This window comes from Trachymyrmex septentrionalis, unplaced genomic scaffold, assembly GCF_001594115.1.
Source record: "Trachymyrmex septentrionalis isolate Tsep2-gDNA-1 unplaced genomic scaffold, Tsep1.0 scaffold171, whole genome shotgun sequence".
NCBI classification, from domain to species: Eukaryota; Metazoa; Arthropoda; class Insecta; order Hymenoptera; family Formicidae; genus Trachymyrmex; species Trachymyrmex septentrionalis.
In genome coordinates, this window is record NW_017304876.1 from 471,982 (window position 1) to 494,681 (window position 22,700).

Genomic DNA, 22,700 nt, shown 5'->3' on the forward strand with positions numbered 1-22,700 from the left:
TTGAAACGTGTTTTTTCAAATTTGCTGACATTGTAGAGAGAAAACGGCTTAACGCACTGATCATCATTTTTTATACGTTAAAACTATTAAAACTATTTTTTCCATACGGTAAACCTAAAAAAAATAATAAATTATTCAAAAATTCCAATATTTAACAAATAAATTAAGGAGAAATAGCCCGCTTTATAATGATCTTGTTTGTTTATAGATGCCACTTCGGGATTTTTAACTTGTTATAAACAATTCTTTGTCTTGATCTCTCATTCGTAATTTTATGTTCAGCGTTTACTGATCAATTTATATAGAATATCGTTAATCTGTTCTTAAGTAAAGAAAAAAAACATTATTTTAACTAATTACTTTTATGATTTAAATATTGAACCTGATATTGAACCAAAGTTTTTATTCTACTTTATTTTATTATAGTGACTTCCTTATCAGTTTGAGTATCCGTCAAGATACGGCAGACGAAGATAGTATTGAGTTTTTACAGTTTAACGATGTTTTTTCAATTCTGATAACTTTTTACTGTTGACAATCTTATTTTATTTTATTGGAATGCTTTTATATACTGGTCTATATTATGTTCGCACTTGAAGAGGACACAATTATGATGTTGAAACGTCTGTAACCTATTTATTTATTTTTTAATATATGACAATTTCCAAACAAAAAGTATCCTGTGCATGTTCACATGGGCTATTTCTCCTTAATTTATTTGCTAAAAAAATAATAAATTTTTTAAAACAGTAATAGTTTTTTAGCAATTTAATGGGAAAAATAATTATCAAAAAAGGATCTTTTTTTTATAATTTTAACAAATTGTGCGATTTTTTAATAATTTTGTTAGGTTTACTGTATACATTCAACATTAATAATTACAAATCAATTTGATTTTTTTATTTCAGATTAGTTTTGGCTGCACAATGTCAGCAATTTAACAAAACCCCATGTGGATACGTTTTCCTCTCAAACATTTCAACACATTTTAATTAATAATAATTCATACTTATTGCATAAAGTGCAAATAAAATATAGGTTCAAACGTAAAATTGATAGCTGTAACCATTTTTTCATAAAAAAATTCATACAAAAATCATTGATTTTTTGACCCTCCAAACTACCTGGCCTGTTTAATTTAATCACTAAAATATTGTCTTTTGCATTCTTGTTATATATAAGTTTTTAAATTACAAGAAATGCAAAAAAAGTATTGTAGTATAATTAAGAAATATAATATTAATTGTCATACACATGAAAAATTCCACAGTATGATAAAATATTTTAAAAGAGAATCACTTAAAACTTAATATAATATCAAACAAATATATATATATATATCAAAACAAATATATATCATAATATATAGCAAAACAAATATTATCAGTAAAATAAATAGTATCTATATAATTTTACTCACTTAGGGGCCAAATGAGGATTTCTCGGTTGATTGGCCATCCAAGCACGACATATTGGATACAGTGGTGTGTCTTCTCGAAATTGAGCTAAATCGACACTGCGATCAAATAATTTCATCACATATGTATGATGGAACGCTGTATCAGTCTGTATTGGCCGACGACGTCTGACTCTCCGTGGAACATTCATGGATTTTGTCCTAAATGTCACAATTACTGAAAAATTAGTTTATCTCGAATAATGTTATCTTAACATAATTATAAATAGATTTTGAGATTTACATTTTCTTCATGGGATGTTTATAATCCGAAATAGGACTGTCATCTGATTCTGCTGATGAACCAGTGTCACTATGGTGTAATAATTCTCGAAGAGCACCTTTTAAACGATCCCTTGCTACAAGAACATCACTATCTCCTATATAAATATAATCAAATAACAAAAATTTAAGGACTCTTCCTATATAAAATAAATAACAATAAATAAAGGGCAAAGTAAAAGTCAGTGCATTTCTTTAAAAAAGTCATTTTTATTTTTTCTGTATTTGTTAATTTATTCTTTTAATTGTGTGACTTTTATTTTGTTAAATGTCTTTTAATTGTATGACTTTTTTAAAGAAATGCGCTGACTCTTACTTTGCCCTTTATTTATTGTTATTTATAAACATAATCAGTTATATAATATTTAATATATCAATATAATTTGCAATAATTTGTTGTTTTATCATTACCTATTTCATTTTTTATTTCTACTTTTATCCGTCCTGGCGTTATTGGTGGAGGTTGAATATTTCTTTTCTTCCCCATCTAATCATATTATCAAAGTTTTAGATTAATCTAAGTTAATAAAATTTAATGTTAATACACATTTATTTAAATGTAAAGCTACATATAATATGAGCTATTAAGATAATTGTTAATGTACCATTAATTTATCATAATTAATTAATAAAAAAATTTATATAAATTCTGTAAAACAAAAAAAAATTACTTTCAACGATGCTTGAACTACAGAATAATTATTTGACTGTTAATATCTTAAATTTGAATTCATCGGTACTTTGGCTTGCATTCGTTTAGTGCAAGAATATATTTTGTATATACCTGTAACAAATTGTTAAATACTGTAGTTTGTGTTGCAAAACAATATAGAACATCACAGAGAGCAAATTTCGTCTTACTTTTCCTATGATTATATTAGACAATAACGACTGCACTACTGTTCAATAAAAATCGCATTTACTTCCATATACTTCTAGTTAGTTATACTTATTCTACTAGATTTTTCAGAAGTAAACTAACAAATAACCTCACTCTTTAGCCTCTTTAACATTTCAATTCATGCCTGCACAGTGCAGCGCAGTGAACGGTTGCAGTTGGATAGAAAAAGAGAAATGAACAATAAGTTCAGCTACACTACTGTACTTTCTGCACTTGGAATGAAATAGAATCACATGCGTGGAGAAAAAAAAATCTATAGCACTGACGTCATACTCTACACAGCGTTCGAAAAAGTTTAAGCAATGTGGATACTACGTGGCGTATATAGTATTGTTATGACGAAGTTATCACTGATAAAATGCTTTTATTGCAGATAAAAGAAACTATTATATTAGAATGTATTATGTTAAATAACTAAGAAAAAAGTACATATATATATTTACTATATCTGTGGAGTGTGATATGATTATGACGCTATAAGACTTCGGAATGCTTTGGAAATTATCTGCTAAAATTCTTATATTTTGTATGGTAGTAGATATTTCTCTTGCTTCTGATAATTCTAAGCGTAATGACAGTTACAGATGTAGATTAGGCTCGAAAACTCCTTATAGATGTGTAGCTAATTATGATGAATCAACATTAGAATATCCAGGTATTATAATATCATTAATATCTTTGATGCACATATAAAACTCTTAATGTGTATTTATCGTCATTTGATTTACAGATTGTGTGGAGAAAAAGATTTGGTTGATTTTTCGTCATGGAACTCGATATCCAGGCAAGAAGTATATACCTCGTATGATAGAAGACTTACCAGAGCTGCAACATGTAATATTAAAAAATTATAAGAACGCAGCAACAAATTTGTCAGCTGATGAAGCAGCTCTGTTTAAAAAATGGAAACTATCATTTACTCAAGGAAACATGATGAAATTGGCAGTGGAAGGAGAAAATGAAATGATTGATCTCGGAGAAAGATATCAGGCAAGATTTCCATCTCTAATGCCAGAAGCTTTTAACAATCAAACATATAAAGTATGTACAATGAAAAATCCAAATATATTAGATACATATTCTATATTTCTTCCTTCATCACCAGCTGAATTTCAGTTTAGATTCACTGCCACACAACGTACAGAAGAGAGTGCAAGACATTTTGCTGTTGGTTTATTTGGTTGGCATAATAGCAAAAATGTTTGGTATCCATTACCAGTATATCGAGATCGAGTGATAAGAGTAAGAGTTCATTATTTTTAAATTCTCATGCAATTTACTCTGCTCCTAATTTTTTTAGTTCTTTAGGTACATGATTATTCTGTGTTCCTAGTTTTATAAAGCTTGTCCTCGCTGGCGCCAAGAAGTTGACAAGAATTTAGATGCAAAATTAGAGAAAACGAAATTTTTGGATAGCAAAATTGTTAGAAATATGGTAGACAATATTAAGAAGCGCATTGGTCTCAATATTGATTATGGTTAGTATTTATTAAATATATTGTGTATAAATTAAATAAATATCAATTGATTGCTGCTAATATTTATATGTCAATTGTTATATACAATCGATATTTCAGAAACTGTAAATTTAATGTACACAACGTGTGCTTTTGAAACTGCTTTAAATCAAAATATAATATCTCCCTGGTGTAAAATATTTTCATCAAATGATTTCAAAGTAAGATTTAAATTAAAGTAAAATATGTTTTTTATACGGATAAAAATTTCATTATGCATTCAATTCTATATTCATATTTTATAGATCTTTGAATACATAGAAGATTTAGAATTCTATTGGATCGACGGATATGGCTATCCATTGACTTATGAGCAAGCGTGTGCTGTCTTAAAAGATATGTTTGATTTCTTTGGGTATGCAAATTTATATGCATTGCAATAATCAATCTAATATAAAGTTCTTGTGTTTTTCTTACTGCAATCTTTCAGTAAAAATAACAAAAACAGGAGGATGCTTTAAATCTTTTTGAGTTACTTACATATCAGAGATTTTCATTAATTAAAGAGAAAACTTTAATCAATAATATTTAGTTCATAAATATAAGATTGCAATTTTAATGCAGCTTTATTCTAAACATTTGTGGAATCATTTTGTCTAATTGTAAATCTTGCCAATTAAATATATTTCAATTGTGTAGGACTACGTTTAGAAACCTCACTGGATACATCTATGTATTATCAAAGATAAAATGATACATGGGTATATCCGGATAAAGTTTGAACACAGTCCAATATATTATAAGAATGTTATTATTTCTCAGATCTAATGAAGCGGCAGTGACAACAGCTTATTTTACACATTCTGGCACAATTTTAAAATTAATAGCGTTACTCGGACTAGCCAAAGATGCGCATCCTTTAACGCATGACTCCTTCGTATTACGCAAGAAAGAAGATAAAAGAGCTTGGAGGAGTAGTATTATTGATACGTTTGCAACTAACATGGCATTTGTTTTGTATGAGTATGTTTCTTTTTTAAAATCATGAAATTATACATATTACATAATATATTGTCATATATAATTACCTAATTACTCTCGTTTTAGTTGCGAATATTACGGACCCAGTGTCTTATTCATGCTTCAGGAACGACCGGTATATTTACCAGGCTGTCCGAAAGACATGCCATGTCCATTAAATATTATGAAAGCAATATATCCAGATCGCGATGAAGAATGTCAGTTTGATGCTATGTGCCATATAACAAAACAAGGCAATTGATGCAAAAAAATATTTTTGCAGTAATGCCATATACATATGCATATGCATTCTATTTATTTACATATCTAAATAAAAATATGTGAAAAAAGTTTAATTTTAGAAGAAGATATTTTTCTAAGAAGTTTTACTGAAACGTACCTGGTTCGTTTTATGATGGATTCAGAATATTTTTTAAAATGTACAGTAAAATCGAAATTTATTTTGTGTATCTGACTATGTACTTAAATAATAAATGATTCAATCATCATTAGATTTCTTTTTATTGATATGTAGTGACAATGTTTTTAGTATTAAATTAAATTTATTTCCGCGTACAATATTAGTGTACTTGTCTACAAAACTAATGAGGAATAAGTTGATAAAAAATGTATATTGAATAATGAATACGATTTTAATCTACATTTTTGACAGTATAAATAATTATAAGAAAGGAACGATACAGTAAATTAACAAATACTTAACTAGCGAATTTTTATTCAAAATTGTTGAAAGCATCCAAACCTTTACAATAAAATATATTTTGATGAAGATTAAATGTTACATTTAGTATCTCTCTGTCTAAGATATAACGTTTGGAAATAGTTATAATAATAATTTCAATAGTGGAACTATTGAATACAGTATGTGTGTATGTATAGCCTACTTTTTCACAATTTACTCAAGAATCCTTTGATTTAAAATATTGACTTTTGTGAGTTTGGATGCGTTCAACATTTTTATATAGAAATTTTTGACCTCCGTTATAACTTTAAGAAATCAACTCGTAAATTAAAGGACACTGTCTTCTAATGAATTATTTATATCGTTTCTGTCATCTCCCATCATCTCCTGCAATAAAATACATAACATATATATATAATTATAAAATAGTAATTGATGCTAAATATATAGTATCAATGCAATAGAAATATAATATTACCTGTAACACTTCAATAAGAGCTCTTGCTTCATCCAACATTAGTTTATAAATACGACTTTCTTCTTCTAACTTTTCATTACGTTTTGCAAGTTCTTTATTTTCTTCTAAAGTATCCTTAAGCGCTAATCGCCTTCTTTCAGCTAATACTTGCCAGTAATTTTCACTTGGACCAGCTATATCTGAAAGAAATGTTTTAATAAATTCATATCTTTTATGTATTTATAATTTAAAAATATATAGAAAGAAAAGGAGAAATAGAATATATTATTTTAAATGTACCTGTGCATATTAGATCCTCAGCGTCAATTTCTCCCTTTTCCTCTTTCACAGTTTGAATAGCTTTGTTACTGGTTGTCACTTTCACTTGATTTTTAGAAGTATCTTTTTTCTTTTTTGTAGGTACATTTCTAAAATATATATATAGACTTAACTTCAATTTTTTCTATAAAATTTTATCATTCTTTCAAATAATTATTTTATAAAGCCGGTTCTACATTAGTTGCAAACCGATCGCAAGTTTGTTGCGACAGCCAATATGAAGCGTTGATTTCAAAATGCAAGCTTCAGATTGGCTGTTGCAACAAATTTGCGATCGACTTGCAACTAATGTAGAACCGGCTTAAGAAATCACCTCTTCTCCATGTATTCTTATTAGGCAAAAAGTAAAAATGTAAATATATTTACAAATATTTATTACAATGAGCGTTTACCAGCAAGGACACAGTCAGGTACAGTGTAACAGTGAATCATTTCATCCTTGTTTAATATAGGCAAACAACAAGGATGTAATGATTCACTGTGTTACACTGTGTCTAATGATAGGTATTCAATCATATCTCTTGTAAAATTTTAATCAATTTAGTGATTGCTCTGCTTCAAAACATTTTGAATATTATTTAAAAATGTACACTCTTAAAAGTCTTGATAGATTTTGAAATTCTTGATAGGACATGAAAGTCTTGATAGATTTTGAAAGTCTTCATAAATCTTGATAAATCTTGATAATTTTTAATTTCTTTAATTAAACAAAATTTTGTTTGAATTGAAGTAATTTGAACTTGCTATAAAGGTTAAAAAAAAGTTTCTTTGATTTGAACATCATTTCTTTGATGTATTATAATTATTTATATTTATTTAATATTTTTACTCACTAAAATTTTATTCACTTTAAAATTTATTAAAGCATTCAAAACTTTTCAAAACCTTTAAGATTGTATAATAACTTTTAAGATTGTATAATTTCAAATCATATTAATTCAAATTCTAATTAATTCACATTTTTTATGATATATTCGAACTAATTCAAAAGCATCTTGGTACCCATTACTAACTGTATTTGACTGTGTCCTTGCACTCAGTCTCTATATGTTCAAGTAAGAAAAATAAATTAACTTACTTTTTTGATTTTGCTTCTTTTGTTTGTTGAGTAGATTTGATCATTCTATCAGCACCAACTAAAGTTTCCTTATCAATAGCTGAGGGCTGGAGTTCATGTAAAGATTTTCTAACTTTATCCTGTTTCAATAGAAAAGATAAATTTTTTAAAGAAATGACACTCTATTAAACTATTGTAACTATGATATACTCTAGTAGATTATTTCATTTATTTTACATACAAATATTATAACTTGTGTTTAACTTATATAAATATACTTTTCTTAAACATGTTTGTAATAACTTTATAAATTTTGTCTATAATATATAATATATTTTCCATCTAGGAAGAATATTAAGTATGTATAATGATATATAGATGAATTTTTAATAAATCTTATTAAAAATATATATTATTATTAAATAACAATTTTTAAAATCTGTTTATAACAATATACAGTAATAAACAGAAATACAATTTATAATCAAATGTTTTCTACACTACAAATATATATTCTTAATCCAAAGTAAAATACAACACATTTTCTACGATAATAATTAATTGTAATATGAATGTTGAACAGCTATTTTTGTAATTAACATTAAAAACATTAACAAAATTCAATAAACTGAAACAAATTGAAATTTTTTTTTTATATGTACCTATAACTGTTCAATCATAAATATGATTGAACAGTTGAAATGACCTTCCGGTTTTGCATATTTGGAATATTATATTCAAGAGTATAAATATATTGTAAAAATATTATATATATTCTTTTCGTTCGAATAAAAGTTTATAATATAAAATGACACATTGTAACATCATTTTTTTTTAGAGTTTCATGCAAAAAGAGAAATAGATACACTAACCTCAGAAGTAACTGTTTCAGCACCAGTAACCGGTTTCATCTTACAAGTTACAAAAGTAATAATTCAAGATCTGAAGAGAAGATAATACTTGATCGGCGTATGAAAACAGCTATTTTATTCACAAATAATATGGCGTGGCGTTTATCACTTGAATAAAGTTTTAATTACCTTTTTGGTTAGTTTCAGTTATCTTTAATCACACGAATCTTGAAAAATATAAATGCTCTAGACCAGTCTGGCTAAGCAGTTTGAAACGGTACAGACAGTTTTCGCAGCTCATGTAAAACGATTTAGATCAGCTGTGGCGGGAACTGCAGTTAGACTAGAGTCTTAGATATATAAAGCCTAGAGAGCCAAGTCAGAGGAAGAGACTGGTAAACTGATAATAGAGTTTTAATGCCCTTTCCAATCAGGATAGAGGCATGTGATCAGTTTTCACCAATCTCTTCCATGTAATTTTGATGACCGTGGCCAATCAGAGGAGAAGCAGTTTGCAACTCTCTCGTTCTCTCTCTCTCTCTCTCTCTCTCTCTCTCTCTCTACATTTATTTTCTAACACTATTGATAAAATCATTAAAAGTAGATGTGGTTCGTGTCTGTTAAATCCATAAGATAGAAACGTACCGACTATCCTTCCTATGTAAAGACCCTCTAACATCCTACAATCGAAGTCAGGACTCCTATTCTGTAACTGTCTTTACATGCCTGCCGACAATTGTCGTTACACAGATATTTTATATGGTGAAAAAGCTGCACGACTGTCGATAAGCGTGTAAAGACAGTTACGGAATCCCGCTCCTGGCTAGAAAAATATAGTTTTGGTTTCTGCACACAGAACGCGACAACCAATAATTTTATGTTCTTAATGCCTATTTCTATCAAGGAGATAATAGAGTTGTTTGCATATAATCATCAAAAATAAAATATGTATAATTAAGTACTGCAATAAATATATCTGTACTAATAAATAAATAAGTGTCAAAAGAATACAAAGTACAAAATATCTCAAGTAAAAAATATGCTCCATCCAAAATGCTCATCTAAAATTAAAAGCGACATTGACAATTAATTATCGATACTGTCAATGAAATCTTAATTTGAACATATCAAATTCGTATTCAACAAAAAATACATATAAGATAGCTTAGTGCAAAAAGCACATCAATTCAAATAATTCAACTAAAAAATAATTTCCAGATTGTTATTAATATTGCACACTTTAGAGGGTCTTTTTAAAAAATCCAATTCTACAGTTTTCTTTGGGATTTATTAACAATTGATTAAAAAAAAATTCCTTTCGATCAAAGAATTACAGTCTGTAGCGATTTTTGCAGTTAATTAGCAGTAGCAGTTAATTGTCGTTTATTTCCCTCTGTGCGACGGTAACGCGACGCGACGACAGCAGACTTGCCGATCGCTGGCGATCGACGGCCGAGTGCAGTCTGCACTCAGTAATCTGTAGTTGATAAGTTGATTGTGTCGACTAAGTTGAGTGTCGACGGAATTAGTTAAAATGGCTAGTCGAGCTACGAGTGTTGTTCGTCAAGTGAAACCAATTTTATCTATTAATCGAGAAGATGCGCGTCGAAAGGTGCTTACATTGTACAAAGCATGGATCCGTCAAGTACCAATCTCAAGTACGCGACTCTCACTGTCATATGTTACAAATTGCAAGCTTTTTCATTACATAACCTGTAATCTGTAAAAGCCAAATTCGTTACTTTCTTAATTATGTTTATTTTCACAATAATATAAAACAATATTTTCAATTACATAAAGCCATTGTTATCTTGTTATTTCATACTTTACGTTCTCAAACGTCCCAGATAGCCAAGCGTGATATAACTATAATGCATTGCATATGTTGCTATATATTTGCTGACATCAAATAGGATACATTATGAATTTATTACATGATTGCTTATATACGTAATTAATTGTCAAAATTTCTTAGAGCAAACTGTAAGCAATGGTCGTTTATACATTATGTTGTCGGCAATATGACAGCAACATGTTAGTAATGAATAATTAATCGTTTCATCTTGATGAAAACATGACAGCAACAGAACATGTATAATGATTTCTATGCGTTGCTACAAATATGTCTTCAAGCTGTGAAGTTTTTTAATTGCAGCTCGTTGCTAACAAAATGCTGACAATATGACACAAATTGTTGTTGAGGATATTCATGCTGACATGTTGCCATTAATTTGCAAGAATTCGAATTCCATTGAGTTCAACAAACATAATGATGTCTTATCTTGTCCTGAGTTTGTCGAAATTGATTGCTGTAACATTTTCGGCAACATATTAGAAAATACATTGCATTCGGCTGTCTGGGGTATAACAATCACTTCTTTTTTTGCAGTGTTAACTTATGATATTCCCAAAAATGAAGTAGACTGTAAACAAAAGATACGTGAGGAGTTTAAACGTCATGCTCATCTTACTGATTTACGGATTATAGACAAACTTATTATAAAGGTAAGAATAAGAATCTCTTTTGAGTATATACATTAATTTTTATGTAAATAGATGCCAGCAACTAACATAATTTTAATTATCTACAAATAATATTCATGATGTATGTAATATATGCATATATACTGTTGAAAAAATTTTATAGGTTTTGTTCCAGCATACACTCCTATACTGAAAATCTATAATTTATTATGTGTACTATATTTTTCATACTGATAGTGCGTATGTCAGAACATGGCCATGATATGATAAAATAAATGTTGCATATAATTTATTAATCAAAATATAAAAACGATAGTATTTATACCGATTTAATAATTAAATTTTACTTATGATACAACACATAAAGTTATATAATTTTACAGGGTCAAATGGAGTTGCAAGAAGTAGCTAATATGTGGAAACCTACAGGAGGACTTATGCATTATTGGAAAGAAACTTGGGAAAAAAAGCCAACTGATTTCATGTCAAAATTTCTCAGTGGCCGGGATTAATTTATTCTGCTATTAGTTTACGAGATGTATCATAGAAACATGTGATTGTATAAAAAAAAACAAAATAAATATATAAATATAGATATAAATATTTTTCTTAAAAATAAAAGGAAAATTTCAGGGTGGCCAGCGATCCAACATTTTCAAATTCTCTCCCCTTAAGAATATTAAATTAAATTAGTCGATTTTATTTTTAAAAAACTTAGTATACAAATTCCTACGTACACATTCTAGATCCGATATGATAACTGACTGTTTGCAAACACGAGATATTTTCAATAAATGCACACTGTTATATATTGTATAAAATGTAATAATAAATAATAATTTAGATACCTTGATTCTGCAATTACGAAACTGGAGGAGTTGTTCATACTTTTTTCACTCTCATTACGTCGTACACACATTTCCATCGGGATGCTTTTCTTCCTACTTGCAACAATATTTTTATAATGCCGAAACATGTCATATAATACAATGTTAACGTTAAGTTTTTAAATTAAATTAATATTTTATATCAATTTATCAGAATGTTGAAACTGTAAACGTTTATTACATCTATACTCGGTTTAAATCGGATCAGAATATAATAACTAACCAACAGTCGAATATTCCCCTGTTACAATCAAACGACAGGGAAACTGCTCGACTGCAGTTGGTTGATTATTACTTTCTGATCCGGTTTAAACCCTCGATGGGGGTAAACTAGGCTAATAATAATAATAATAATAATAATAATCACAATGAATTATTCTGAGGAACCTAGATATTCATTATATGGTTTTGCAACGAATGATCAACTGGAGATAAAATTGGAACCCAAAGAAATTTTAGAAAGATTTATTAAGTCGTCATTGCAAACAATAAGGGAGGGTTGATTCATTAATTTATCAGATACGACTATTCAGAAGAAAATTCAAATTTACATTTATATTAATGTAAGTGTTGCGTAACCTTTATTCTTTATTCCTTGATAATTATTTAATTTTGTGAATTGGCATTATAAATTTAAAGCGTTTGTTATTTATGTTTCGCGTGCTTTTGTTCTAATGGAAAATTTTTATATAATACACGTACATAGTTATAATTTATTATCGGTTTACCATATATTTTTAAGTACTAAAGATAGTTTTTAAGTTACAAACTGTTTAATGTCTTTATAGTTTCAATTTTGACGATAATTTATTCTATTTATATATAGTTTTTCTACTAATATTATTAAGGACGTATATTCACGCATTGGTAGGAATGGTGTCCCTTGGCGTTCGGCGCGCGGCATTACATTATATTATCTTTTTTTTTATTTATTTTTTTTATTTATTATATGTTCTTATATTTAACTGTAAATTTAATTTTGCAATCTTGCGATACAAAATATTAATTTCATTTGCACACTGCAAATTTATAAATGCACGCAAAGTTATTACAATGAGTCTCTAAAATTACAATTTAATATCGTAATTATGCATACAATTTTTTTGCCGTATTAAAAATTTTTCTGCATAATTACAACACTTTGCATATTGGCGAGCGAAATACCGGGGTATATCACTCGTACTAGTAACAAATGTATGAGACAGCGAAAGGACCGCGGGCCTACATTACGTCTAATTACGCTTACTCTTTCAATCGTGTGCCTTGCACAAAACATCGGAGTGTCCTTCAGTTTGCGCTCCATTATCCCTTTGCGCTCCTCCACGTTTCCAGTAAAGCTCATGGTATATATAAAAACGTAAGGCTGTAAGACGTAATCAGTAAACGAATTGCTCAATCACGGTAGAGACCGTAAGGTAGCGAATCCAATCTTACGATTTCCTTACTGCTTACGTCTTACACCATTCCTGCTCGTGCATGCAAATACCTTTTATATGATTTGATATCAAGCTACATCATTAATATGGCTGGAAATTCGTTTATTCATACTGACTATCCTTTGTCGCTTTTATTAACCGAAATCATGACTCTTCACTACATCGTTTATTTTTATCAAGTTTGATTACATATGATATGTGTGGTTGCGATATACTGTCCTTTGAAACACGAAGGTGAGATATTCCTCCCTAATATAATTAGATATTTATGTATTTCTGCGGCTGATGAGGACTAAGTATAATGAAACGTACCGTTGAAACTTGTCGGAAAATTATAATTTGTATTTTAATAAATATTATTTAGTACACCAAGCTATAGCTCGTTTAATGTATTGACCTGGGCTTTACTACTATTTGTTAATTTGTTGTAAGTTATACGAGCGAAAAGAATTGATATTATTTTATATTGTAAAATTCAAATTCTTTTACAGTTGGAGGGGAATTTTCCGGTTCCAGTCAGTAATTGTAAGAGAGTGTTAATGGATTTCATTAAAAATATTGAGAACAATATCAAAAAAATTAAATCACATGAAATTATGAAAGTTAGAAATCTAATTACTTCGATTTTAAAAAACTTTTTATCGGGGCCCATTGAGAACAATGGTATTGCCAAATGTTTAAAGAATTTAGTCCTTTAATTATCTCTTATAGGAGGTAATATTTTTTTTAATTTACATTTTTTTTTACACTGATATATTATTATTTAGTTATATACATTTAACAACATGATATATTACTAAGCACCTTAAGTGTATAATCTAGTTTACTTCTCACAGCCATACGGACAATTTACTTCCATCAATGAACAAGATAGACTTACAGATATAGACATACATGTGTGCTAATATATATGTATTACATATACACACGTCTTATATGACATTTATGTTTCACATTTAATTTTTGTGTGCATATATATATATATTTCTCAATATATATATATATATAATCGATATTGAAACATTGAGAAATTTTTCGTAAGGTAATCTTTACAGATTTATTATGTTGTATAAACGATATATTATTATTGAATATCTAAATAATAGACGTCATTACCATTGAAGAATATCTAAATAATAGTCGAAACAGGTGAAATTTCTAATAATTTTCGCGCGGACGACTTACATTACTTTTTCATGTAGAAATAATTTTCATGTAGAAACTATAAAAGTTACCTACAAAATAAAAAAAAAAAGATCTAAACCATTCTGACATCGATTATATGCGATACTATCCGAATTCCTTTTTCATACTAATAAACAAAATAAATTGTCGGATGAATTAAGTGTCCGTGATGTACTTTGGTCATGATTTTTAAAAATAATTTGCTGTTTCCGTGTGTTACATACATTCGAATTAAAAATCTTAACAAAGAAAACAGGAGAGCAGTCCTGTATAAAGTAAAAGTTGTTTTTCGCTTCGATGCACACATTTTAGAATAATAAGAATTGTAAAATAACTAAATATTATAAATATATACATTGTAATCGGTAACTTTCATATACATATAAATTGCACTTAAGAAAAAAAGATGGCAACAATAAATCATGCTTATCATTCCTAAAATAATGTTCCACATAGTTCATGCGTGGCAAGCGCATAGTTTTTACGAGTGATTTTATTTCTTGCTACTTAGGCTTTTCGTATTAAAAAATTTTTTTTCCCGAATGCATATTAGACTACACTTTCACGTTCGGTTTGCTTATCATACCCTGCTAATATTCCTCTTCTTAAAGAGACATTGCTGTTGCGCAATCCATTACCGTTGAACATCTGGATAATAGTTGAAACAGGTGGAATTTCTAATAACTTTCGCGCAGACGACTTTTTATCAGGTACACTGTCCGTGCTAGATTCGAATACCACCTGATCCAGTGAGCGTGATCGCTTCTCCCGTATTTCTCTCTTGTTCGTACTATCGTCATCTAACAGTGGCTCTGCTTCATTTGGGAGCCTGTCAGTATGAGACATCATTATTACATTGCCATTAGGATAATTATTATTTAGCATTTTTTCAGAAATGTCCGCTTTTAAATTAATCCGTGTGCATTCGTTTTCCTTCCAGAAGTTCGGCGATTCGAATCGTTTATTATACATATCAGTGGGAAGTGGGTCAAGTGAACGGGATTCGCGTAAGACAGTTTCAGATGGATAGTCACTTGACGAAGAGGACGCGATGGTAGATAATGCACGGGCGTTCTTCCTAAATTTTGGTCCTGTATTTATGAATAGATCATCTACCGACTTGATATTTAAGCGCCTGTGTGCTTCTTCTTCTTCCTGAACTGGAACGTTGTTTAGCGTGGTCTTCGAGACGTTTTCAGTCAGAGACAGGAGAGATCTCTCGAGCTTCCGAGCATATATTATTCGCGAAACTGGACTAGATATCTCACACTGCGAAGAAGAGTCATCTGCAATTGGATATGGTACACTTGAATGTCTGCGACTACCGGCGCCTAATCCTTCTAGTTGTGATGCGTATCGCGAGTCTGGACTTAACTTCGGGCTTTTTCGTGGTCTGCAGAACAGCGGTAGGAGATTTTCATCCCCGTTAGAATTCTGTAGAGACATAAGGATTCAGTTCATTAGAGAGCGATAACTTCAGTGTAAGTTCAATTGTAAATAAAATTTAACAAGCTCATTAATCAATTAATTTTAAATATTAAAATAAACGATATAAAATATCTTTTAATTTAAAATAAATTTAAAATTGGAAATTTCTAAAGAGAAAAATGTATTTTTAATACTACAATTTATTCTTGATACTAATTTACTATTTGACATAATTACATAATTTCAATAACTTTAAGAGTTAATTAAGAAAAAAATCTTCAATTCTGAAAGAATACATCCTTATTATACTATATACATTCATGGTTTATACAATTCATTCAAATTTCATTCTAATTTTTATTCACAAACCTCTATGTTTTTTCTGTGTGTCACAGTAGCTCCTGTAAGCCAGTAAGTCTTCACTGTTCCTTTTCCTTTCATTTCAATGAAACCACGTTCTTCGATTTTATAACCTCCGATCTTATCTAGCGCTTCTTTGCATTGCTTACTGATATGTATTCGTAATGGCTCTCCAGTAGATTCCATACGAGACGCAGTATTAACGGTGTCTCCAAATAAACAATACCTAGGCATCGTCAAACCGACAACACCTGCTACCACAGGGCCTGTAATTTTATATTCATGTTATTACTGAGCAACATAATGATATATATGCGTATATATACATATGCATGCATATACATATGTATATGTATGTTTCTGAATGTATCTTTTCTTACCGGTATGAATGCCGATACGTAATTTGAGAGTTTCTTGAGGTCGATGAGCTATCGTATGATGCTTAACAGCATTAAGTAATTCCAGCGACATCGATGCTATCTGTCCAGCATGTTGATCTCCATTTCTTATTGGAAGACCGGAAACCTGAATAAAGTATTAAGTATTGGGAACTCATTTTTTTCGTAATTAATTAGATAAAAATGCTACTATTAAAAATATTATTAATTTCATAATATTATATCAAATTTAATATATTTTCCATAAAATTTTATGTGGATTTGCATGAAATTTAATGCACACATTCATTACATTTAAGACTACTGTAACTTAGTTTTCAATTAAACTATTCATTACTTTTCAATTATTATTATATATATATATAAATAATCACAAGCTTCTATACATATTTAAATTCATTACGAAATTTCGAACAGTATACTTACGACCATATAGGCATCTCCAATCGTTTCTACTTTGTACACTTCGTATCCTCTGATTATACGGTCGAACAATGTATACAGATCATTTAAGAAATTTACAACCTGTCGTCACAATTATCAATTACATAAATAACATTTTTGTAACTATCAATCTTGATATAGGCTCCAACGAATAAATCCAAGGATAGATGTAAATCAGCCAATGCGAGCCAACACAGGTATGTGTGATCGTATACTTTATTCTTGAAAAAAATTGACAAAATTGACGTTTCATCAATCATTGCGTCTTCCTCAATGTAAAATAAAAATAAAATCAGTGATGCATAAATTTAATAAAAAGATGCGATGCGAAGCTAATTGAAGTATCATTAACATGTATTCATAAAATGATAATAATGATGCTGTCCGTCGTATCTAACAAAATACCCAAATATAACATTTCAGATTATGTATAATAATATTAACGATAATATATGAAATAAGACATGTAACATACTCTTTGAACGTCTTTGTGTTAACATGTCTTATCTCATATATCATCGTTAACATTATTATACATAATCTGAAATGTTAGATTTAAGTTTGTTAGATTTAAGTTTATTCGATACGACTGACAGCATTATTATCATTTTATATATATAAATGATACTTCAATTAGCTTCGCATTGCATCTTTTATATTAAATTTATACGTCATCGATTTTATTTTTATTTTTACACTGAGCAAGACCCAATCGAAAAGATTGAAAAGTTTATCAATTTTTCTCAAGAATAAAGTATACGATTTCAGACACGCCTAACCTGTGTTAGCTCGCATGGCTGATTCATAACATTTTTGTTTTACTAATTATAAACCAATAAGTGAAAATATATACCTGAAATGGTGTACTTTCAGCTGACATTGTAGTAAAACCAACGATATCACTGAAGTATATAGTAACTGAATCAAAAGCTTCCGGTTCTACCCCAATACCGTTTGTCAAACAATTCGCGACAGGCCTAAAATGAAATAATACTTTTTTTTTTGTAAATATATTTATCATTCAGATCAATTTTATAGTCATACTTATTATTTTTTACTGATAATAAGCATGTCAGTTTGCAAAAATTTACTTAGGTAACATTCTATGAAGAAGATCTTCAGTTTTCTTTTTTTCTTCCAAGAGAAGTCCCGTACGCTGGGTGACTAGATCTTCGAGGTTGCTCGCATACTTCTCCATCATATTCATCATTTGATCCATTATATTTCGATGCCATCCAGCTTTCATTCTCTTCAATCTAGTCCTTATCATTTTGATATCTGGTCGAAGTTCTGGATTTTCCGCCCAACAGTCCATGATAGTGATAACGACATAATCGGCACAATTTGCTTTCGACTCGGAGAGTACGTTTAAATTGGGCCTAAACGGTGGTTCACCATCTTCCGGAAATCTTTTTACTCGATCTATGATTTCTGTCATAATATTATTAATAATCGCATTAATTTTTTTTTGTATTTGAGTCGAATATTGATGTTACATTTATATTACTTCCTCGCTATACACATTACCACTTATTATAATTACCTTTGGGTTCCAGATTTATATTTCCATACGGTCCTTTGCGTCCAAGAATTTCATATAGAATAATGGCGAAAGAATAAATATCTCCTGCCTGAGTGCCTTTAATCGGAGCATGTGAGTTTCTTAATAGCTCGGGGGCTTTCCAAAATAAGTCTACAATGGAATAAATAGTAATTAAACATTATTAAATAATAATTTGATTCATATAATAATTAAAATAACGTGAAAAATATACAATGATAAAAATATAGAATAAATATCCGCATACTTCGATAATACTGATGTTCACCGATGCTGTCAGATTCGGCGCAATGACGCATATTATGAAGACCAAAATCAGATACTTGAAGTACCCAACGTGAAGTTACAACACAATTGGACGACTTTAAATTCCCATGACATACTAACAACGAAGATTCGTGAATATATGACATGCCCTGTTTAATAAAATTGCATTAAAATTTTACGATATGTAGTGTAAATTTCAAAAACATTTACCTTAATAAGATCGTGAATGAGGGAAGCAATGAACATATCATCTAATTTAATATCTTCGTTTTCAACTATGTCCTAAAACATACGACATATATTTTCTTTCTCACTGTTTCTTATTATCTTATTATCTAAATTTTAAGTCGATTTACACTATGTACGTAATTTTTATTTACGTATGTACAACATACATATGGTAGAGAGCGTCAATGATCAAAGTTAGATGTTATAAATACAATATATATTTTTAATTTAATAAAATAAAATTTTAAACAGCTATAACAAAAAAGAAGATCATTTTCAAGCTTTGTGCCTATGAGCGTTTTTGAGTCAAGATCAGAGTCAAGAATTGTATAACATAAATTTTATTAATGCCTTAAAATCAAATTTCTGTAATAAATGAAGAGATTTTAGATATCAATATGCCATCTACTGTCCCTCCTCACTTCATTCCCACCACCCACCTCCACCCCCACTTCAGCAAGTACCCGAGAGATATTTTTGTATACGGAAACATTCGGGTAGTGAGCATCTCGCACGTGAGAGGTAAAGGAACTCACGCATTTCAAACGATACACGTAAGAGAAGTAAAGATCTAACAGAATCTAAATACATAATTATAAAAGATTACTTCGATTTTTATGCACCTTTTTCATATAAAAATACGCGCGCGGGCGTATGTGTGTGGGGTTGGGGATGATGGAGGGAGTGAGAGTGAAGATGGTGAAAGTGCATGGCATATTACCTAAAATCTCTTTATTTATTACAGAAACTTAATTTCGAAGCATTAATAAAATAATCAAATTCAAATGGCTATAACAAAAAAACCAGTTATTTTTAAGCTTTGTGCCTATGGACACTTTTGATCAGTGAATCAAGAATTATAACATACTAACGTTTCAGCCAATTTCATCGAAGGCCAAAATCCTATAATTTTGTGCGGGGTCCTTTAATTATCCCAGATGTGACTGTGCGCTGAAAAATTCGAACATTCCTATATATGAATATTTCGGTTCTTCATCATATTTATATTATTAGCGTCTCAGATCGATTGTGATTAATGTCCGATTGTTTCAGACTGTCACATCTAAGATAATTAAATTTAAATTAAGAATATATATATGTTGTATTTTATAACATCTAATTTTTTGACCGATTATTGGCGCTCTCTATCATATGTATGTTGTATATTTACATGGTCGGATCTTACTTTTTATTTTATTTTATTTATGTATACGATAATATATTGAATATTTTCTTGTATATGTACATAATATATGAATACTATATTATCTGGAGACACGGTAGTGTCTCGGCGCTAATAACTAATAACAGGATGTCATCATGATTGCAATATGACGTACATAAAGACTTCCTTTGGCACAATAGTCGGTAATTAACAATATCCTCATCGGCTCCACGCACGCTCCGATGAAAGAGTTGAGATTACCATGTCTAATTTCACGGAGAATGCGCATCTCCTTCATAATATCCCGTGAAATGTCTTTTTTCTTTGAGAATTTTAATTCCTTTATCCGTACCATTACACCATGGTAATGTCCAGTTTGCGCAAACACTTGGCCGCCACATCTCGACTCATAGGACATTGCACTAACTAAACTTAACTGTAATCGAAAGAAATTGATTTCTTACATCATGCATCAAGAGGTCAACACACGAACAAGCACTTTGTCATCCATCTCAATTGCGATAATACTCGCGCTATTTACCTTACTAGGGGAGGACATCATGTTATCAAGATGGGGATAACCATGTATTTCATTCGGATCAATCTTCCAAAGTAATCCTTCTATCTCCTGTTCTATTTTCCATCTTCGATATATGCTCACAGTAACTACTGTGGCGCAAAACAATAAAATAGCTAATGCTGCAGCGACAATGATGCTGCGAAGATGTGTGTCATCTTTTGGACAATGTTCATTGAGAAAACCACACCCAGGTTCTGCTTCAGGTTTATTTTTACCGGGCCAATCTATAGCGCCTGGCCAAGATTTATACACCTGTATTATGTAAATATATGTTGTATTTACTCAACACCATCACAGAACTTTCCATTTTTATAATTCAATGATTTAAATATGGAATGACCTTTTTTCTATTTTTGAACTGTCGTAAAAATTTTTCAAACGCTATAAATAACTCACTCACTAGAGTTTCACCCTGCTGGAATTGACCTACAGGCAACATCTGATAATCACAGGAGAAATTATCAGTATGGAATGGTTCTTTTTTCAAAGCAAGCACTGAAAAGTTTCCCTCCGAGTCTCCAAATTTATCTAAATTTATTTTTGCTCCACTCACACCTAACAAACAAAAAAAAGATAAATTTTAATAAAGATTTTTTTAGACGATCTTCAATGTTTAAAAACAAGGAAGAGATCCACTTAAGAATTATGTCAATTCATCTTCGATCTAATTGCTCTCCTCTCGTATCATAGATATGTCGAGTATTAAATCGTGCAAACCACTTGAGATTAATTCTATCTATATAGATTATATCTATTTGACATTATTATAGCTACTTACTGTAATATGTATGTCTTTTGATAATTGTCTCGACTATAAGAGTGCCATTTTTGGCCAGTTCCTCGATAGAATGGTACGGATGAGCTCGTATTAATTGGTCTAAAGCTTCCGCGTATAGCTTGACAGAATCGTAAAGATATGCCGCGTAAATGGATACATACTGAAACGGAGATTAAGCATATAATAAAAATGACGTGGTACGAACATTTACGATTAATTCACTATCTAAAAATACCTTTTCAAACTTTTTGAGAAGTTCAGGAACATGGAAATTAAAGGGATCTATGGTACTGTAGTGTCGGACCTTTTTGGTAAATTCTTCATAATTGCTCGTTGGCGGTGTCGACACTACAACCATCAGTGAACGTGCTCTCTTCAGAAAATCCTTCGGCTCAAGACAATTTTTCAAACTATTGTAGTGATCGGGTTCTGTATCAATAATGACAAATTATTACTGTTGTGAAATCGAGACATAACTGCTATGCAAGACTTTTAGATAACAAATCTTTAGGTTTTCGATTAAAAAATGTGCATACACAATAATTTAATTTTGAATTTACTAAGAGATTAATTTTGTAACATTATATTTGTACGATATAAGTAACATAAGATTCCTGACGATTACGCAATCGACTTATCGATGCTACTGTTCACCGACATAAACGTTTGATAAGATTCCCTAGATTCACTTACTCCACAAATACTTCTGTGCTTCACGTTGCGAATACGTCATCATGTCCACGTATATTACCATATACTCTCCGTTGTCCAGCAATCTTTGGCCTTGCATTGAATTCATCATATCTATCAGTGACATTGGCGTTCCCAGGAAGATGTAAACTGCAAGCAGTAATCGTAAATATTTTGTATTGAATAGAACAAAGAATATTATGGTAATTGTTATGTAACTGTTTTATAAATAAAAATGTTTTTTTTTTCAATATGTTACGCGCGCGCGCGCGCGTGTGTGTGTGCG

At 29.9% G+C, this 22,700-nt stretch overlaps 5 protein-coding genes across 9 annotated transcripts in view; 2 read left to right on the plus strand and 3 right to left on the minus strand.

Annotated features, from left to right (window-relative positions):
* Nucleotides 1-2,787, minus strand: part of LOC108746456 (protein lin-37 homolog) — a 4,364-nt gene extending 1,577 nt beyond the window's left edge. The window contains exons 1-5 of one of the 3 annotated variants that reach the window (XM_018483244.1): nt 2,600-2,787; nt 2,410-2,522; nt 2,150-2,225; nt 1,701-1,836; nt 1,421-1,618 (exon numbers count right to left, since the gene is read on the minus strand). In XM_018483244.1, the coding sequence (XP_018338746.1) occupies nt 1,421-1,618; nt 1,701-1,836; nt 2,150-2,225 (410 nt within the window). In that variant the 5' untranslated portion in view covers nt 2,410-2,522; nt 2,600-2,787. Of the gene's footprint in view, nt 1-1,420; nt 1,619-1,700; nt 1,837-2,149; nt 2,256-2,409 lie in introns of all 3 variants that reach the window. The other 2 variants (XM_018483242.1, XM_018483243.1) reach the window with 2 other exon arrangements.
* Nucleotides 2,788-3,043: 256 nt separating this feature from the next.
* Nucleotides 3,044-5,423, plus strand: LOC108746455 (multiple inositol polyphosphate phosphatase 1-like). Its single transcript, XM_018483241.1, has 8 exons — nt 3,044-3,294; nt 3,370-3,680; nt 3,756-3,881; nt 3,973-4,117; nt 4,217-4,317; nt 4,402-4,511; nt 4,919-5,119; nt 5,204-5,423. The coding sequence occupies exons 1-8, from the start codon at nt 3,129-3,131 to the stop codon at nt 5,376-5,378; spliced, it is 1,335 nt and encodes a 444-aa protein (XP_018338743.1). The 5' UTR covers nt 3,044-3,128; the 3' UTR covers nt 5,379-5,423.
* A 497-nt stretch (nt 5,424-5,920) lies between these two features.
* Nucleotides 5,921-8,872, minus strand: LOC108746457 (geminin). Of its 3 annotated transcripts, none has more exons than XM_018483247.1 (6): nt 8,713-8,872; nt 8,545-8,584; nt 7,694-7,812; nt 6,577-6,704; nt 6,298-6,476; nt 5,921-6,206 (listed from the first exon to the last, which is right to left on the minus strand). In XM_018483247.1, exons 2-6 carry the CDS (start codon nt 8,581-8,583, stop codon nt 6,147-6,149), a joined length of 525 nt encoding a protein of 174 aa, XP_018338749.1. In that variant the 5' UTR covers nt 8,584; nt 8,713-8,872; the 3' UTR covers nt 5,921-6,146. The 3 variants fall into 3 exon arrangements, with proteins under 3 accessions (XP_018338749.1, XP_018338748.1, XP_018338747.1); XM_018483246.1 differs by having other exon boundaries at nt 8,545-8,614; XM_018483245.1 differs by having other exon boundaries at nt 8,545-8,631.
* A 1,146-nt stretch (nt 8,873-10,018) lies between these two features.
* On the plus strand, nt 10,019-11,583 carry LOC108746459 (NADH dehydrogenase [ubiquinone] 1 alpha subcomplex subunit 6). The gene is made up of 3 exons (XM_018483248.1): nt 10,019-10,181; nt 10,913-11,028; nt 11,391-11,583. Exons 1-3 carry the CDS (start codon nt 10,058-10,060, stop codon nt 11,517-11,519), a joined length of 369 nt encoding a protein of 122 aa, XP_018338750.1. The 5' UTR covers nt 10,019-10,057; the 3' UTR covers nt 11,520-11,583.
* Nucleotides 11,584-14,326: 2,743 nt separating this feature from the next.
* Nucleotides 14,327-22,700, minus strand: part of LOC108746452 (receptor-type guanylate cyclase Gyc76C-like) — an 87,546-nt gene continuing 79,172 nt past the window's right edge. Inside the window, exons 6-20 of the mRNA XM_018483237.1 lie at nt 22,418-22,564; nt 21,960-22,153; nt 21,725-21,884; nt 21,347-21,501; nt 20,908-21,198; nt 20,542-20,802; nt 19,184-19,255; nt 18,954-19,122; nt 18,689-18,838; nt 18,237-18,576; nt 17,999-18,122; nt 17,128-17,226; nt 16,684-16,828; nt 16,313-16,569; nt 14,327-15,949 (exon numbers count right to left, since the gene is read on the minus strand). Of these exons, the coding sequence (XP_018338739.1) occupies nt 15,065-15,949; nt 16,313-16,569; nt 16,684-16,828; nt 17,128-17,226; nt 17,999-18,122; nt 18,237-18,576; nt 18,689-18,838; nt 18,954-19,122; nt 19,184-19,255; nt 20,542-20,802; nt 20,908-21,198; nt 21,347-21,501; nt 21,725-21,884; nt 21,960-22,153; nt 22,418-22,564 (3,449 nt within the window). The 3' untranslated portion in view covers nt 14,327-15,064. The remainder of the gene's footprint in view (nt 15,950-16,312; nt 16,570-16,683; nt 16,829-17,127; nt 17,227-17,998; nt 18,123-18,236; nt 18,577-18,688; nt 18,839-18,953; nt 19,123-19,183; nt 19,256-20,541; nt 20,803-20,907; nt 21,199-21,346; nt 21,502-21,724; nt 21,885-21,959; nt 22,154-22,417; nt 22,565-22,700) is intronic.

Bases quoted from the DNA above. Each gene is read 5' to 3' on its own strand.
- LOC108746455 (XM_018483241.1), top strand. From the start codon at position 3,129: ATGCTTTGGAAATTATCTGCTAAAATTCTTATATTTTGTATGGTAGTA. The intron at 4,318-4,401 runs GTAAGATTTAAA...CATATTTTATAG, and splicing joins TTTCATCAAATGATTTCAAA to ATCTTTGAATACATAGAAGA. The intron at 4,512-4,918 runs GTATGCAAATTT...ATTATTTCTCAG, and splicing joins GATATGTTTGATTTCTTTGG to ATCTAATGAAGCGGCAGTGA.
- LOC108746459 (XM_018483248.1), top strand. From the start codon at position 10,058: ATGGCTAGTCGAGCTACGAGTGTTGTTCGTCAAGTGAAACCAATTTTA. The intron at 10,182-10,912 runs GTACGCGACTCT...CTTTTTTTGCAG, and splicing joins CCGTCAAGTACCAATCTCAA to TGTTAACTTATGATATTCCC. The intron at 11,029-11,390 runs GTAAGAATAAGA...ATAATTTTACAG, and splicing joins TAGACAAACTTATTATAAAG to GGTCAAATGGAGTTGCAAGA.
- LOC108746457 (XM_018483247.1), bottom strand. From the start codon at position 8,583: ATGAAACCGGTTACTGGTGCTGAAACAGTTACTTCTGAG. The intron at 6,477-6,576 runs GTACATTTAAAA...CATTTCTTTCAG, and splicing joins TGAGGATCTAATATGCACAG to ATATAGCTGGTCCAAGTGAA. The intron at 6,207-6,297 runs GTAATATTATAT...ATTTTATTGCAG, and splicing joins CTCTTATTGAAGTGTTACAG to GAGATGATGGGAGATGACAG.